Below are 14,126 nucleotides of genomic sequence, written 5' to 3'. Positions count from 1 at the left end.
CGAAGACCCCCAGGTACTTTGTCAAAGCAAAATCCAGTCAAGGCGACCGAAGATAGGTTCGGGTCCTAAGCAAGCAATTTCCCCAGTCAAGGCGACCGAATAAAGGTTCGGGTCCTATATAAAAGCAATCCCCGTCAAGGCGACCGAAGATAGCTTCGGGTCCTAGACAAATCATTTCCCCCGTCAAGGCGACCAAAGACAAGTTCGGGTCCTCGACACACAATATCAACTATCTGGAATTACTCTACCCTTCGGCAAGGTAAGTAGCCCCAGGTATGTTTTTATTTGTTTTAGCACGCATCATCTTATCTCATAAAAATGGGACTCACGGTCTCGCCAAATGTGACGCCCCGACCTCGGGGGTCATTAACGTGACGTCCCGTTCATTATTATCTTTAACAATAAGCGTAAGCATATCTCGGGACAATCACATTGAAAACAAACAGCGGGATTCAGACAAACAGCCTCATGAGCAAACCTTATGTTTCCAATGCATGCAAACATGTTTTAACAAGCCCTTCGGGCCATGGCAAATAACACATATTTCATAGCCGACTACAAATGGCAAAACTTGACTTGGGTTATCCTATACCCACTACGGCTTCTCGCTACTCGCTTCTTCACCTCCACCCCGGTCCCGTCCACTTGGCCATCTCACATCCCACCCGTGGCTTTATCCCGGAGCCGACCCGCCCGCACCGCCAAAGCACCGTTGAACCTACGCACGGATGAGGCACCAAGTTCGTTAGGCCCTCATCGAATCGTCACAAGCATCATGATTCGGCGATAGGAACGGTCTTCTCTGACATCTATTGCGGTGAGCACTTCGGCTCGTTGCTCCACGTGATTGCCAACGCGGGCCGGGGGAGATGCCGTCCGTAGTCTGTTCGGCCATCCTATGGACCTGAGAGGGAAAAATGGGGGATGAGTCGGGGAGACTCAGCAAGTGAAAACACTAAAATCAAGCGAGGATATATCGATCGCCGTTAACATAAGTCGGCCCTTACCGCACCCGCATCAATGGCAGATCAATAGCAAAGTTCAAACAAGAGAACATCACGCATGGCCACATCGTGCACACTTTACAAACCAATGCTCGGTTCTATCTCAAAACAACATCAAACATGAAACATGATCAAATCGAGAAATGAACCAACTACAATCAACCAAACGACCGAGAAACGGTCCAAGCAAACCACGTCACAACGCATCTCAATATCCTTTCCCGATATTAGGGAATCCATTTACTCTTAACGAAACTAGAACTAGAGAGTAGAAAATGGATGGGAAAGACCACGGCCTCGGGATCTCGGCAACTCACGGTGTCGACCTCTTTCTTTTCTTTCCCTTGACTTTCTCTCTCTCGGTTTTCTCTTTCTCTTTTTCTCTCTTGGCCGAATGGCCCTCCTTTCTATTTATAGAGAGACAAACTTGGGGCCAAAGCTTGGATGAGGTCATGGCATATGTCATGTGAAGCATGAGGTCATGGCTTAGGTCATTTGGGGCATGAGGTCATTGCTTACCTCACATGGCCATTAAGGCATGCCAAACTTGCTCACCAAGCTTAGGAGTCAAGGCTTGCTCCTCAAGCTTTGACCATTTCTAGACTCTTCCAAGTCCAACTTGTTCCTCAAGTTTTTGACCAACTTGCTTATCAAGCTTAAACTAACTTGCTCACCACTTCTTGACTCTCTAGAGTCTTCTAAGTCACAACTTGTTCTCTAGAAGGCCTAAATTCGAAATTCCAATGTTCTCTGCCAAAACCGGACAGCTTTGCACTGTTCACGAAATCAGACTTGAAAATATAGTAAATGGACTCCGAAAATTCTCAAATTTGAATATGTCATAAAAAAGACCTTAACAAACATTTTTCATGAGAGCACAAAATCTGAATCTCTCTGAAAACACCATTTTTAGTAGCTCAAAGACAGACTAAAAACAGTTCGCTGGAATAGCATTCTTGTTTCTCAAAGTAAGCTCTGTCCAGAATCCAAATCATCTCAGAAAATTCCCAAATTTATACAATTTATAGAAAAGGAAGTTCTCAACAACTTTCATGAAGGAAACTTTTCCAAAATCGGCCCAGAAAATCTTGTAGAAAATAAATACGGTGTGAACATCACTGAAATACCCATTCTGGGCAGTTTCACACGGTCCGAAAATCAGTCCATCGTACCACTCATATCAACTCCAAAAATTCTGAAATTAAAGTATGTAAAACTTCAAGATGTTTGAAACAGCTTTCAAGAAGGAAGTATTCTTAAATTCGGATCACAAAAGTCGTCCCAAAAATAACAAAATGAAGAGATACAAAGGATCCGAAACTGGGTTTTCCAAAACAAGAGAAAACAATTTGTTCCGTTTGGAAAACCACCAAACTTAAACCATAGCCATTTCCAGGGACTGAAATTGAGGATAATACAATTTACCTGCGGCTTCTCATGCCCAAAATCGGGATGTGACACCAAAAACAACATTCATTGAGCATGCATGGGCCAAATTTAGGTGTCATTTTATTTTTGAATGTAACCTTTGCGAGCTCAACCTCTACGAGCTCACCTTCAAAGAGGGGCAGCCGTTGACATCTATTTTTAATTGCCCAAAATTAATTACACAAAAATTTAGGAATTAATGTCCTTAATTCCTAAGCAAAAAATTATTTAGTTTCTAATTGCATTGCATATAGACATTAGGCATATTTGCATTAATAAGGCCTATTAGAGCATATTTTCTTAATTAATTTTCAAAAAAAATTTAAAAAATTAATTATTAATTAAAAAAAATCGGATCGGGCCGGGCCAAGGCTGGCTCGACCCGACCCTCTTTTCCCCCCTGCCGCGGGCCCAGCCAGCCCTTTTTTCCTTTCCTCTTCCCTCACACGCGGGCTAGGCTCGGCCCAACCCGCTTCTTCTTTTTCCCCTCCGGCCCGGTTGTCCCTCTCTCCCCCTGCTCCTCTACTCTCCTCTATCCCGACCGCGCTTGGGACAATGCGGATTACCTGCTCCACCGCGCAAAATTGCCACGAAAGTCTTCAGTAGGAGCGGTAGGCCGGTGCAGAGCATTTATGGAGCAGAGAGTGGCGTCGTGGTCGTCGGCTATCAAGCCAGAGAGAGGAGGGAGAGGGGGGCGGTCTTTCTCGGTCCAGAACAGAACACGAGAGAGAGTTTGAGAGAGAATTGGAGAGAAACAGAGAAGAGAGAGGAGCCTCGGAGTGTCTTGCAGGTCCCAGCCGGCCTCATCGTCTCCAGCAAGCCGACCGGCAACCCCCGGAAGTACCTCCCGGTCGGCCACATGGAGAGAGAATGGAGAGAAAAACAGAGAGAAAAGAGAGAAAATCGAGAGAGAAAAAGTGAGCCCAGAGCGTTTACAGGTAACCAAGGACTGCTTGAAGCTTCGTCGTCGCCCGCCGAGCAGCCGGAAGCCACCCAGGCGCGCCGTCGACCGGTGAGCTTCCCCCCGGGTTCCTACTGCCCTGTTTTCCCCTATTTTTGTATGCAGGTTGGCCGAGATTCGCGCCGGCCGTTAGGCGCGAATCCCGGCGGCAAAATAACACTACAAGTGCCATAACTTGTGTACGGCGCTCACTTTAGTGCCATAACTTTTTTTTGGATCACTTTAGTGCTAAAATTTTTGAAAAACGATCACTTAAGTGCTAAAAATTTTGAAAAACGATCACTTAAGTGCCAACTCCGGTGCCGTACACAATTTTTTGCCGGAAAATCTGACGTGGCATTTTTTTTATTAATTTCTGAAGCTGACGTGACTCGCCGGAGTCTCGCCGAAGATTGGCACTTAAGTGATCGTTTTTCAAAAAATTTAACACTTAAATGATCGTTTTTAAAAAATTTTAGCACTTAAGTGATCGTTTTTCAAAAATTTTAGCACTGAAGTGATCCAAAAAAAAGTTATGACACTTAAGTGATCGTTTTTCCTCCAACTTGGCACCAAAATGATCCGAAAAAAAGTTATGGCATCAAAGTGAGCGCCGTACACAAGTTATGGCACTTATAGTGTCCTTTTGCCGAATCCCGGCCCATACCGATCGTCCTCCTAGTCCATAGTTGCCTTCAGGAGCGAGCCATGGTCGTCGGAGCATGCTGGAACCTCGGAATAGGTCAAAACTCCCCTGTTTAGGTCATGCACTCTACGTGTTCGACGAAATGCCCACGTGAAGTCCTTTTGAGACGATCCTCGGCCGGCGATGTACAGGCTGTCCGGTGACCTTTGAGCCCTTTGAGTGACTTTGTGACGGCCATTGGCAGCCGGAACAGGTCAAAGTATGACCTGGGTCGACCGGCCAAGTTCCGACAGATGTTTGGGCTCAACGAGCCCCGGTCGGAGCTTGACCGGCGACCACTCCGGTCGGCCGTCCGGCGAGCCGTCGCCCCCAATCTCTTCAGTTTGAAGTATTGAGGAGATAGGGACCAATGGCCAGGCAGAACAGCTGGCAAATCGCCGGATTTCTGCCCGGCCGAGCGAAGCTGTAAAACAAGGGAAGAAACCGGGTCTGTGAAAGGAGATCCGGGTCGGGCGAGGAGCCCGATCCGGTTCAAGACCCGGGTTGACCCCTGACCCGGTTCGGATCCTGAGATCCGACTCGGGCCAACGCGATGGGTCGGGTGCGTTGACCCGGGTCGGATCTGACCGACCCGGATCCGCCGACCCGTTTTTATATTATTTTTATATTATGTAAAAAAAAAAATTAAAATTTTTTTAAAATTTTTTTTCTTTTTTCTTCTTCTGTATTTACTTTTTTTTTAAAAAAAATTTCAAAATTTTTATTTTCTTTTTTTTTATTTCTAAATTATGTGATATACCAAAGTGTTTTAATTTATTGTTGTATTATTATGCAATGTTGTTATAATTGTATAAATTGCCATGTTTAAATTAGACAAGCCTATAGGGTTACACGGTAGTATTTTGCATGTTATTTTTATTACCGTTGTGTTATTTTTATGCATGTTCTTAATTAGAATATAATTGCATGAATTGTTGTGTTTTGAATGTCATCTGACTTAGTTAGGATTAGAACCTTAGGCTGCATATCTATCCTGAGTGCTGATCGTTTATGATTATGCACTCGCTTGATCACCTCACATGTTAGGAGAAAGGTCCTAAAATCAATCCCAATTGCTTGACAAATGTTTTCAGAAATGAACAGGGTAAAAAGGTACCGAAAGGGCATTAGTTATCCAACTAATGTAACCAAGTCCCCGAACTCAGTTAATCTCTATTTCGCAGGAATAGGGTGATTCTTCCATCACCTTATTTGGGTTTCTAATCGACCCACCCAAATCGATTAGTGGCGACTTCTTGGTATAAACCGTTTGCATGTTAAATACTTAAACCCTAAGTCGCGATACGGTATGGGCTTGGGAGAGCCCGAGTTAAGTCCTGAACCTAGACTTAGCACGTACCGGGCGAAACCCCCTTCTTTTTGCACATGTTAAAAAAAAAAGCGGGAGGTCGGTCGCGACATAATTCATAACTTTGAAGTTGCGCAACTACTTCAGCATGAGATAGAATAGGAGGCTCGAACATAGTCGTTTTGAGCGACCCATAGCTATCATTAAGTCCTTCAAGTAATCTAAAGACTTTATTAGCATTTGACACAGGTAGGGGTGTGTAAAACGGACCGGCCGGACTGGACTGGCCGGTTGGGTTCGGTTCCCGGGAGTGTCGATCCAGTTTCCGGTTCCTAAAAGTGGAATTGATATCCAGGCGGTCCGGTTCGTGGTTCCAAGGTGGAACTGGACCGGACTGACTATATATATTTTAATTGTTTAAAAAAATTAGTAAAATGTAAACTAAATCCTAAGTGAACTTCATAGACATAAATTCATTGACATAAATTCGTAAAATATGAACTAAATCCTAAGTGAATTTCATTGACAAAAAATAGTAAAATGTGAACTAAACCCTAAGTGTTTGACCCAAAAAAAAAAACTAAACCCTAAATGACAGGTTCCATTGGACGAGACTTACTGATGGTTCGGTCCGGTCCCCGGTTCTTAATTTTGGGTACCGGTTCTCCCAGTTTGATTCCTGGTTCCACCTTGGAGCCGGATCGGACCGGAAACCGATCACCCCTAAACACAGGTACCAATGGAATCCAATTGGTCACAAATAAATTTAAAGTCACGAAGATAAACAGATAAATGTTTATTTTCTTTCTTGATGTGTTGAAGTTGTCCAAGGAGGTCAAGTTCATGAGTCACCGAGTTTTGATCGAAATGATCAGTGAGAGCCTTCCATACTTCTGCTGCTATTTGAAGTCCAACGGCATGTCTGAGAACCTCTTCTGAGAGTTGCCCACTATCAAAGACTTTACGAGGCGGTCACTACGCACCCATTAAGTATATTTTAGATTGTTGACTTCAGTTTCATTTTCCGATGTCCAAGTCTACAGTGGTGCAACTATCTCTTTGGTAAGAAAATCAAGTTGGTCTTGACTTTCAATCAGACACAATACCTGTGTCTTCCAAAGTAAAAATTTGTTTTCGTTGAGCTTCAATGTAACAAAATTTGCCACATTGATGTTTGAAGGAAATGGAAATCTCGAATTTGACATGAATGTATCAATTTGTTTTAACAAGAAAAGAGCAGTGTGCCCTTTCGTAGCTCTGATATCATAAAGAAAATAAAGAACTGAGTTGATGAAGCGTTACATTTCATTGATATGTTGTACAGTTTAAATAGAGATATCATCACCTATAAATATGGTATAAATTAAAGACAAATAATACAATTTGATTTACAAGGAAATTGAATAAAAGACAAATCAGAAAAGATCTCCAAATGATCAACTCGTTGATACCGCTTGATATGCTATTTTCATGCTGATTTGTTGAAGATTCTGCATTGCAATCATTCTGATTTTTTTGCCTTTTAATTTGTTACTTCAATATCTACTTCGGCGATTTCTTCAACAAAGGCCTTGAGATTTTTGTCCGAAGATCCACCTTCCTTGGAAACCTCCATGATCAAATCCTTCCACTTCTTTACATTCTTTCTAATTTCATCACCTCTCTCTCCACCTCCCGTGACCAATTCCAAGCACTTCTTGATTTCACCTCCCTCAACAATAATGCCTTCTTCATTAATCTCGGACACTCGAATCCCGACCTTCCACACGTTCTCGACGAGATTTGCATTTGTCATCTGGTCAGCAAATTGTGGGAATGCCACCATCGGGATTCCGCACACCAAGCTCTCGACCGTTGAGTTCCACCCGCAGTGAGTAAATAAACATCCTATTGAAGGATGCGACAAGACCTCGATTTGAGAGCACCATGGGACTGTCACTCCTCTCTTGTCTAATTCTTCTTTGTAAAACAGTTCATCATCATCTCCGTCACTTTTTCTCATCGCCCACAAGAATGGCCGACCAGTCTCTAGCAATCCGCGCGCCATTTCTCGCTTTTGTGCCTTTGATAACCTTGCTATGCTTCCAAAGGCTACATAAATTACAGACGCTTCCTCCTTTGTGTTCAACCATTCATCATAATCCTCGGAGCCCAGAAAGCCGTCGCTTCCGGAGGATTTTTCTGAATCTAGGACACCAAGCGGGACAAGGGGCCCGATTCCGACCAAATTTAGTGTGCCGATTGCTCTTAATGCCTCAAGTTCGAGCGCATCGAAGGTGTTCACAAGTACCACTTTTGGATTTTACCCCTCTTTTAGGTTCTCTAATAAGGTTTGGATTTGTGGCAGAGCGAAAGCATACTTGTTTCCTATGTGGAGAAAGGAGGGGACGTCGTTGAAGTAATAGTAGTATACATCGAACACTGTAGCAGGTTGAATCCAGACGAGAACCGATTTGATTTGAAGGGAACGAGCAACATCGTCGACCCAAGACAACATCGTGTGGAGCACGCATGTGAACCTGAGGCCTTGCCCAGAACTATGCTCAATGAGGCCTCTAAGAGCTTCCGACCCCCGCCGCTTCATCTTGGCCCTGAAGCGCTCGAGGTCATCCCCTGGCACATACCCATTGTCATAGCCATCGGAGAACGTGGTGAAGGTTACACCTTCAAGGCAAACCGGATTGATCATGCAGCGGTGGGCGTAGACTATGGTGAGGAAAGTAACACGGCCGCCGACCCGTGCGAGGCGATCAGCTAGCTGGAGGACAGGGTTCATAGCCCCGCGTTGCGGGAATGCTACGAGGAGAAAAGCGGGGAGGAGCCATGATTTTAGCAGGTAGCTAGGGAAGTGCAACTGATAAATACTGTGGGTCGGATTTGATTTGGTTGGATTATATTAATTAAATATTGGCTCGAGGAAGCTCGTAAGTCGTAATTGGAGGGCCCACATCTCATCTTTAACCTATTTTTCATGCACGACATCGTCAAATGCTTTTCTCATGATATTTGAAAATTCAATTATTTTTTCATTGAACAACTCAAAAGCTTTTATGTTGGGGACGTGGAACCACTCAAATGTCATTTCGTTCTCGAGCTAACCACTATTTTTCTCCTTTTCTATACTCTCAGCCATCACTTGCTAGTCGCAACTACAATTCAAACATGGCTGCCCATGAAAATCAACAGACAGACCGAAGATTCTACCCCTGAAAAGAAGGCAACATAGAAAAGAAAAAGATGTCATAAAGAGAAGATAATTAACTTAACATTGTAACGTAAGGCCTTGAATTTCTACTTCTGCTTGATCATTTGTCGAGAATAGCCAAGTCCAAGTACCAACATATCTGCCATCATCGGCAGTTAATGCCACGAATATGGAGCCGCGCTAAGAAACCGAGCAAAGAGTACTCTGAAATGGATTTCAATGCAGAGATCAACGGTTCTGAAATTGTGATTAACTTTCCAAATTATGTAGGGATGAAAGCAGGCAAAAGTGTTCGACAAAAATCCAGCGGCCCGTCCCTGACGATCATCGGAGTCGGAACTGCCCTTTGCCACTCGTTGCCGTTGCCGGTACTCACAGTTAAATGAAAGCGGCTACTATTTTGTGAAGCTCGTCATTGAGCATTTTAGAGACCGACTCTAGCCGCTGTCCTCAAAGAGATCTATTAGGGATGGCTATCCTGCCCCAAATATATAGCTACTTTAAACTTCTGTCCCCATCTACTTGTAATGAAGGGGCTTCTCTGAGAAAGTGCCATATAGGACCCGTTGTCCCCAAGCATTGTCGCCAAAACATTAAGTCCAGTTTCTGAACTTATCCCATGAGGTTGGAGTTGAAATACGTTCCTAATCTCATATTTGAAGCCACCAAAGTAACATTATTATGGTTTGGTCTTTTGGCTTCATACATCCCATGCCATTCCCGAGTGTATTCTTCAACAGACTAATGGGAGCATGAAGCAAAGGTTTGATACATTTACTCGGAGAGATTGCCAAAAGGGAGCTCAACTTCGAGCCCGTTAACATATCTAGTTGAACTCACATTCACTTAAAAGTTTAAGCTAATGAGTGACAAGTTAACTAAAATAAATTAACTGCTCCACACAATACCAATTATCTAATTTGAGATTGTTCTAGCACAACTCACACTTGTAACTCAACAATATCCCTCTTGCGTGTGAGGTGTATGAGACGTGTGAGCTTAGTGTTAGGTTTGCTCCCCTTAATTCAAGTATCCGTCTGCATCAACTTATCTCAACTTGAATATCCAACGCCCACCTTTATCCATGGTCTCTTTCTCTACACCAAACCATAAAGTCTACCATTGAGACCGCGTTGCCACACCACATCGATCTAGAAGATGCGTTGATCATCAGATTCCTTCCTTGAGATACTTACCAAATACCATAACAGATTGGGAGCCCATAATTCACCATCAGCTCTGATACCAATTGTTGCGGAAACAGGCGATCCAACACTAATAAACAGGACAGGAAAATAGATCGGACACCAAATGTACGTGGTTCGGTCGGTGTGACCTACGTATATGGGGAGAGTAGTAAAGAATTACACTATAGATCAAGCGATACAACATAAATTATAACCACACTCGAGTCACTCAAATACTTTCAGTGTTTTTCAAGCCCCAATAACTCACACAGTATTTAGCCCAGCAATTTCTCATGAAATAATCTCTCAATCTCATGAAGGAATTCACAAATCTTATTGACAAGATTTAATTGGCTTCAACATTAAAATATCTTTAGGTGTAATTCATGAAGAAGTCACCTTTTTGATACACTTCACAAGAAGTCACGCTTCTTATGCATATACAAAAAATTAGTTCCAAAACAGGAGACCCATTCATACAAGGAAACCAATTTCAACTAGGAAACATATTCAAATTTAATTGGGAGCATGCACCAGAAGCCCGACTGAGGAAATTGCCAAGATGGAGCCCAAGTCCGAGCCCAATGTACATTCATTCAAAAGCTTGAGCTTATGAGTTATGAGCCAGCTGTGATATATTAACTGCTCCACACCACACCAATTACTTAATGTGAGACTTTTCTAACACAACTCACACGTGCAACTCAACTCAAACATTTCATGTCATTGAAGATTGTGATGTCTCAAGAATTAACTTGTCTTGGCAACAATGCTTGGGCGGAAACTTTTGCTTCAACTCTCCTCGCATTTTATCCCAAGCTGTTATCTTGCTTCGTCCTTCTTGTTCACGATCTTCACTTCAAGTTCTCCTCATCAAATTGGTGCATACTTCTTGAACTTGGCAGCAACTAATTCGACTCTCTCAGTGATACCTAACAGGGTCGCATGACCTCACACTAGATCTAGCTTGGGTTGTGCTACCCCAACCAGATTTGGCCCTCGTCGGGATTGTGCACCTCGACCAGATTTGACTTGGATTGCCCAACTCAAATTAGATTTAGCCGTTGCAGGGGTCCGTGACACTTGTTAGGCATCGCCTAGGGTCCCTTGACCCCGGCGACGGCTTGGAAGAGCCTTGCAACCCTCGTCAGCACTGTCCTAGCAACATCCCCACGTCTTCTCTCTTTCTATCTCGCTTAGGGTTTGTTCTTTTTCATATAATTTTTTTCAAAATTTTGTCTATCAAAACCTAAAACTTACATCTAAACAGTGATTTATCCATTAAGCAATGATGCGACGCTCGCGTGTCAGTCCACGTCAACAATTTTGTTTTTATTTTAACAGAAGGACCAACTTGAACAAGAGAACATAAGGACCTAATTGCACAAAAAAATAATTCAGGAATCTTATTGAACAATTTGGAAATGGAGTCCTATGATGTCTATTTCTCAAATTAAAAAAAAAACATCACTCAATATAGTGAATAACGTTTCATACTAGTAGTATAAAAATAGGATAATTCGCCTATAAATGGAATAATAAATTCAACTACTATATGAACGACCAACTATCAAGAAGGCTTGTTTAAAATTGGGCATAAGCCATCAAAAATCTTAAAGAATGCCCACTATGACACTTTTGCTAAACTTTTTTCTGTGACACTAAAAATCTCAAATTTGTACAAGTGTGACACATTTATCCTCCATCACAATTTTGAGAACCGTTAAAAATCTGTATATATTGACACTAGAAAGTAAACAATGTTGACATGACTCTCGTGTAATTTAAGTAAAATAAAACTGAAGTTGTTTTGGTTGAAAAGGCATCTAACGAAACATTGATGGAGGGTAAATGTGTCACATAGGTACAAGTTTAGGGTTTTTTATGATAAAAGAAAAATTTTAGGGTAAATATGTCATAGTTGCTTAGTTTGAGATTTTTAATGTTACAAAAAAAGTTTAAGTTAAATGTGTCGTAGTGGGCATAGTTTGAGTTTTTTTCTCTTATAGCTTTTTTCCCTTTAAAATTCTTTCCATTTACTCTTTTAGTACTCGAAATAAGAGTCCATATTCATACATCAACTATATTGCCACTCAACTGGATACAATTTTAAAAAAATCAAGCAAATTTAAAGAACAGTAGGAACATATAAATTCAAGCTAACATGTAACATTTTATCATGAATCAATCTACTTGAGCGAATTCTTCAACAAAGGCCTTGAGATTTTTATCCGAAGATCCACCTTCCTTGGAAGCCTCCATGGCCAAATCCTTCCACTTCTTTGCATTCCTCTTAATTCCATCACCTCTCTCTCCACCTCCCATGACCAATTCCAAGCACTTCTTGATTTCCCCTCCCTCAACGATGATGCCTTCTTCATTAATCTGGGACACTCGAAGCCCAACCCTCCATATATCCTCGACGAGCTTTGCATTTGTCATTTGGTCGCCGAATTGAGGGAATGCGACCATCGGAACACCACACACCAAGCTCTCAAGCGTCGAGTTCCACCCGCAGTGAGTGAAGAAACATCCTATCGAAGGATGCGACAATACCTCAATTTGAGAGCACCATGGGATTATCATTCCTCTCTTGTCTAATTCCTCTTTGTAAATGAGTTCATCATCATCCCCATCACTCTCTCTCATCACCAACAAGAATGGCCGGCCGGTCTCTAGCAATCCGCATGCTATTTCTCGCTTTTGCCCCTTCGATAACGTTGCTATGCTTCCAAAGGCTACATAAATTACAGACGCTTCCTCCTTTGTGTTCAACCATTCAACATAATCCTCAGAGCCCAAAAAGCGATCGCTTCCGGAGGACTTTTCTGAATCTAGGACACCGAGCGGGACAAGGGGCCCTATTCCGACCAAATTTAGTGTACCGATCGCTCTTAATGCCTCGAGTTCAAGCGCATCGAAGGTGTTCACAAGAACCACTTTTGGATTTTCCCCCTCTTTTAGGCTCTCTAATAGGGTTTGGAGTTGCGGCAAAGCGAAAGCATACTTGTTTTCTATTTGGAGAAAGGAGGGGACATCGCGGTTGGTTAGGGGGGGTAGGCCGGGCAATCGTATGAGCGATGTGGTATCACCTCTTTGGCTTGCAACGTTCTTAATCACATCCTCATAGCCATTGAAGTAATAATAGAATATATCGAACATGGTAGCAGGTTGATTCCAGACGAGAACTGATTTGATTTGAAGGGAACGAGCAACATCGTCGACCCAAGACAACATCGTGTGGAGCACGCATGTGAACTTGAGGCCTCGTCCAGAACTATGATCAATGAGGCCTCTAAGAGCTTCCGACCCCCGCTGCTTCATCTTGGTCCTGAAGCGCTCGAGGTCATCCCCTGGCATACAGCCATCGTCATAGCCATCGGAGAACGTGGTGAAGGTTACACCTTCAATGCAAACCGGATCGATCATGCAGCGGCGGACGTACACGGTGGTAAGGATAGTAACATGGCCGCTGACCCGTGCGAGGCGTTCGGCTAGCTGGAGGACTGGGTTCATAGCGCCGCGTTGCGGGTGTGCTACGAGGAGAAAGCGGGGAGGAGCCATGATTTTAGGAGCTAGCTAGGGAAGTGCAACTGAGGAAGCTATGGAAGAGGTTATATAGAAAGACATGCCTCGTCTTCAACATGGAATATAATTTTCGTCGGCATATATGCCAAAGTTTGATAATTATAAGATATCATTATGATAAATACTGTGGGTCGGATTTGATTTGGATGGATTATATTAATTAAATATTGGCTCGAGGAAGCTCGTAAGTCGTAATTGGAGGGCGCACATTCTCATCTTTAACCTATTTTTCGTGCTCAAATGCTTTTGTCATGATATTTGAAAATTCAATTATTTTTCCATTGAACAAGTCAAAAGCTTTTATGTTAGGGACGTGCGACCACTCCAATGTCATTTCGTACTTGACCTAACCACTATTTTTCTCCTTTTCTATAGTGTCAGCCATCACGATAACTACAATTCAAACATGGCTGCCCATGAAAATCAACACACAGACCGAAGCTTCTTGATGCAGCCTGGTGTAGGCTACTCGAACATTAGGATCGGGAGAGTGACTTGCACACGTGGAATAGGACAAACAGTAATTACAGTCCTGCGCAAGCTCGGGAAAATGGATGTAACTTCGTCGATACAGATCAGAATGACCTGATTCCAAAGCCAAATGAACAAAGACTTATGGATTAACAATTTCTTTGTTTTGAGTTTTCTCAAATAAGCACTATAGAAAGGACGAAATAGGGGTGGAAGTGGACGGATGTATATGGACAGAACAGAGGAAAAGATAGAACTTCGTTGGTTGCTCTTCCAGGCCTCCGAGGAAGTGGATAGGGCACCGATTCT

The 14,126-nt window shown here is 42.9% G+C and overlaps 1 protein-coding gene and 1 pseudogene across 1 annotated transcript; both read right to left on the bottom strand.

The window, feature by feature from the left end:
- Window positions 1-6,712: 6,712 nt before the first annotated feature.
- LOC115683457 (phloretin 4'-O-glucosyltransferase-like) lies at window positions 6,713-8,717 on the bottom strand (annotated as a pseudogene).
- A 3,021-nt stretch (window positions 8,718-11,738) lies between these two features.
- LOC130140246 (phloretin 4'-O-glucosyltransferase-like) lies at window positions 11,739-13,411 on the bottom strand. Its single transcript, XM_056319165.1, has one exon. The coding sequence runs from the start codon at window positions 13,320-13,322 to the stop codon at window positions 11,943-11,945; it is 1,380 nt and encodes a 459-aa protein (XP_056175140.1). The 5' UTR covers window positions 13,323-13,411; the 3' UTR covers window positions 11,739-11,942.
- Between the last annotated feature and the right edge of the window lie 715 nt (window positions 13,412-14,126).

The sequence above is a fragment of the Syzygium oleosum genome, unplaced genomic scaffold (genome assembly GCF_021117445.2).
Source record: "Syzygium oleosum isolate NSW1041296 unplaced genomic scaffold, Sole_v2.1 Sole_v2.01, whole genome shotgun sequence".
NCBI lineage: Eukaryota > Viridiplantae > Streptophyta > Magnoliopsida > Myrtales > Myrtaceae > Syzygium > Syzygium oleosum.
The sequence above is the reverse complement of the archived record's forward strand: the minus strand, read 5'-3'. Positions and strand labels throughout refer to the sequence as shown.

Coding starts and splice junctions, on each gene's coding strand:
- LOC130140246 (XM_056319165.1), bottom strand. CDS start 13,322: ATGGCTCCTCCCCGCTTTCTCCTCGTAGCACACCCGCAACGCGGCGCT.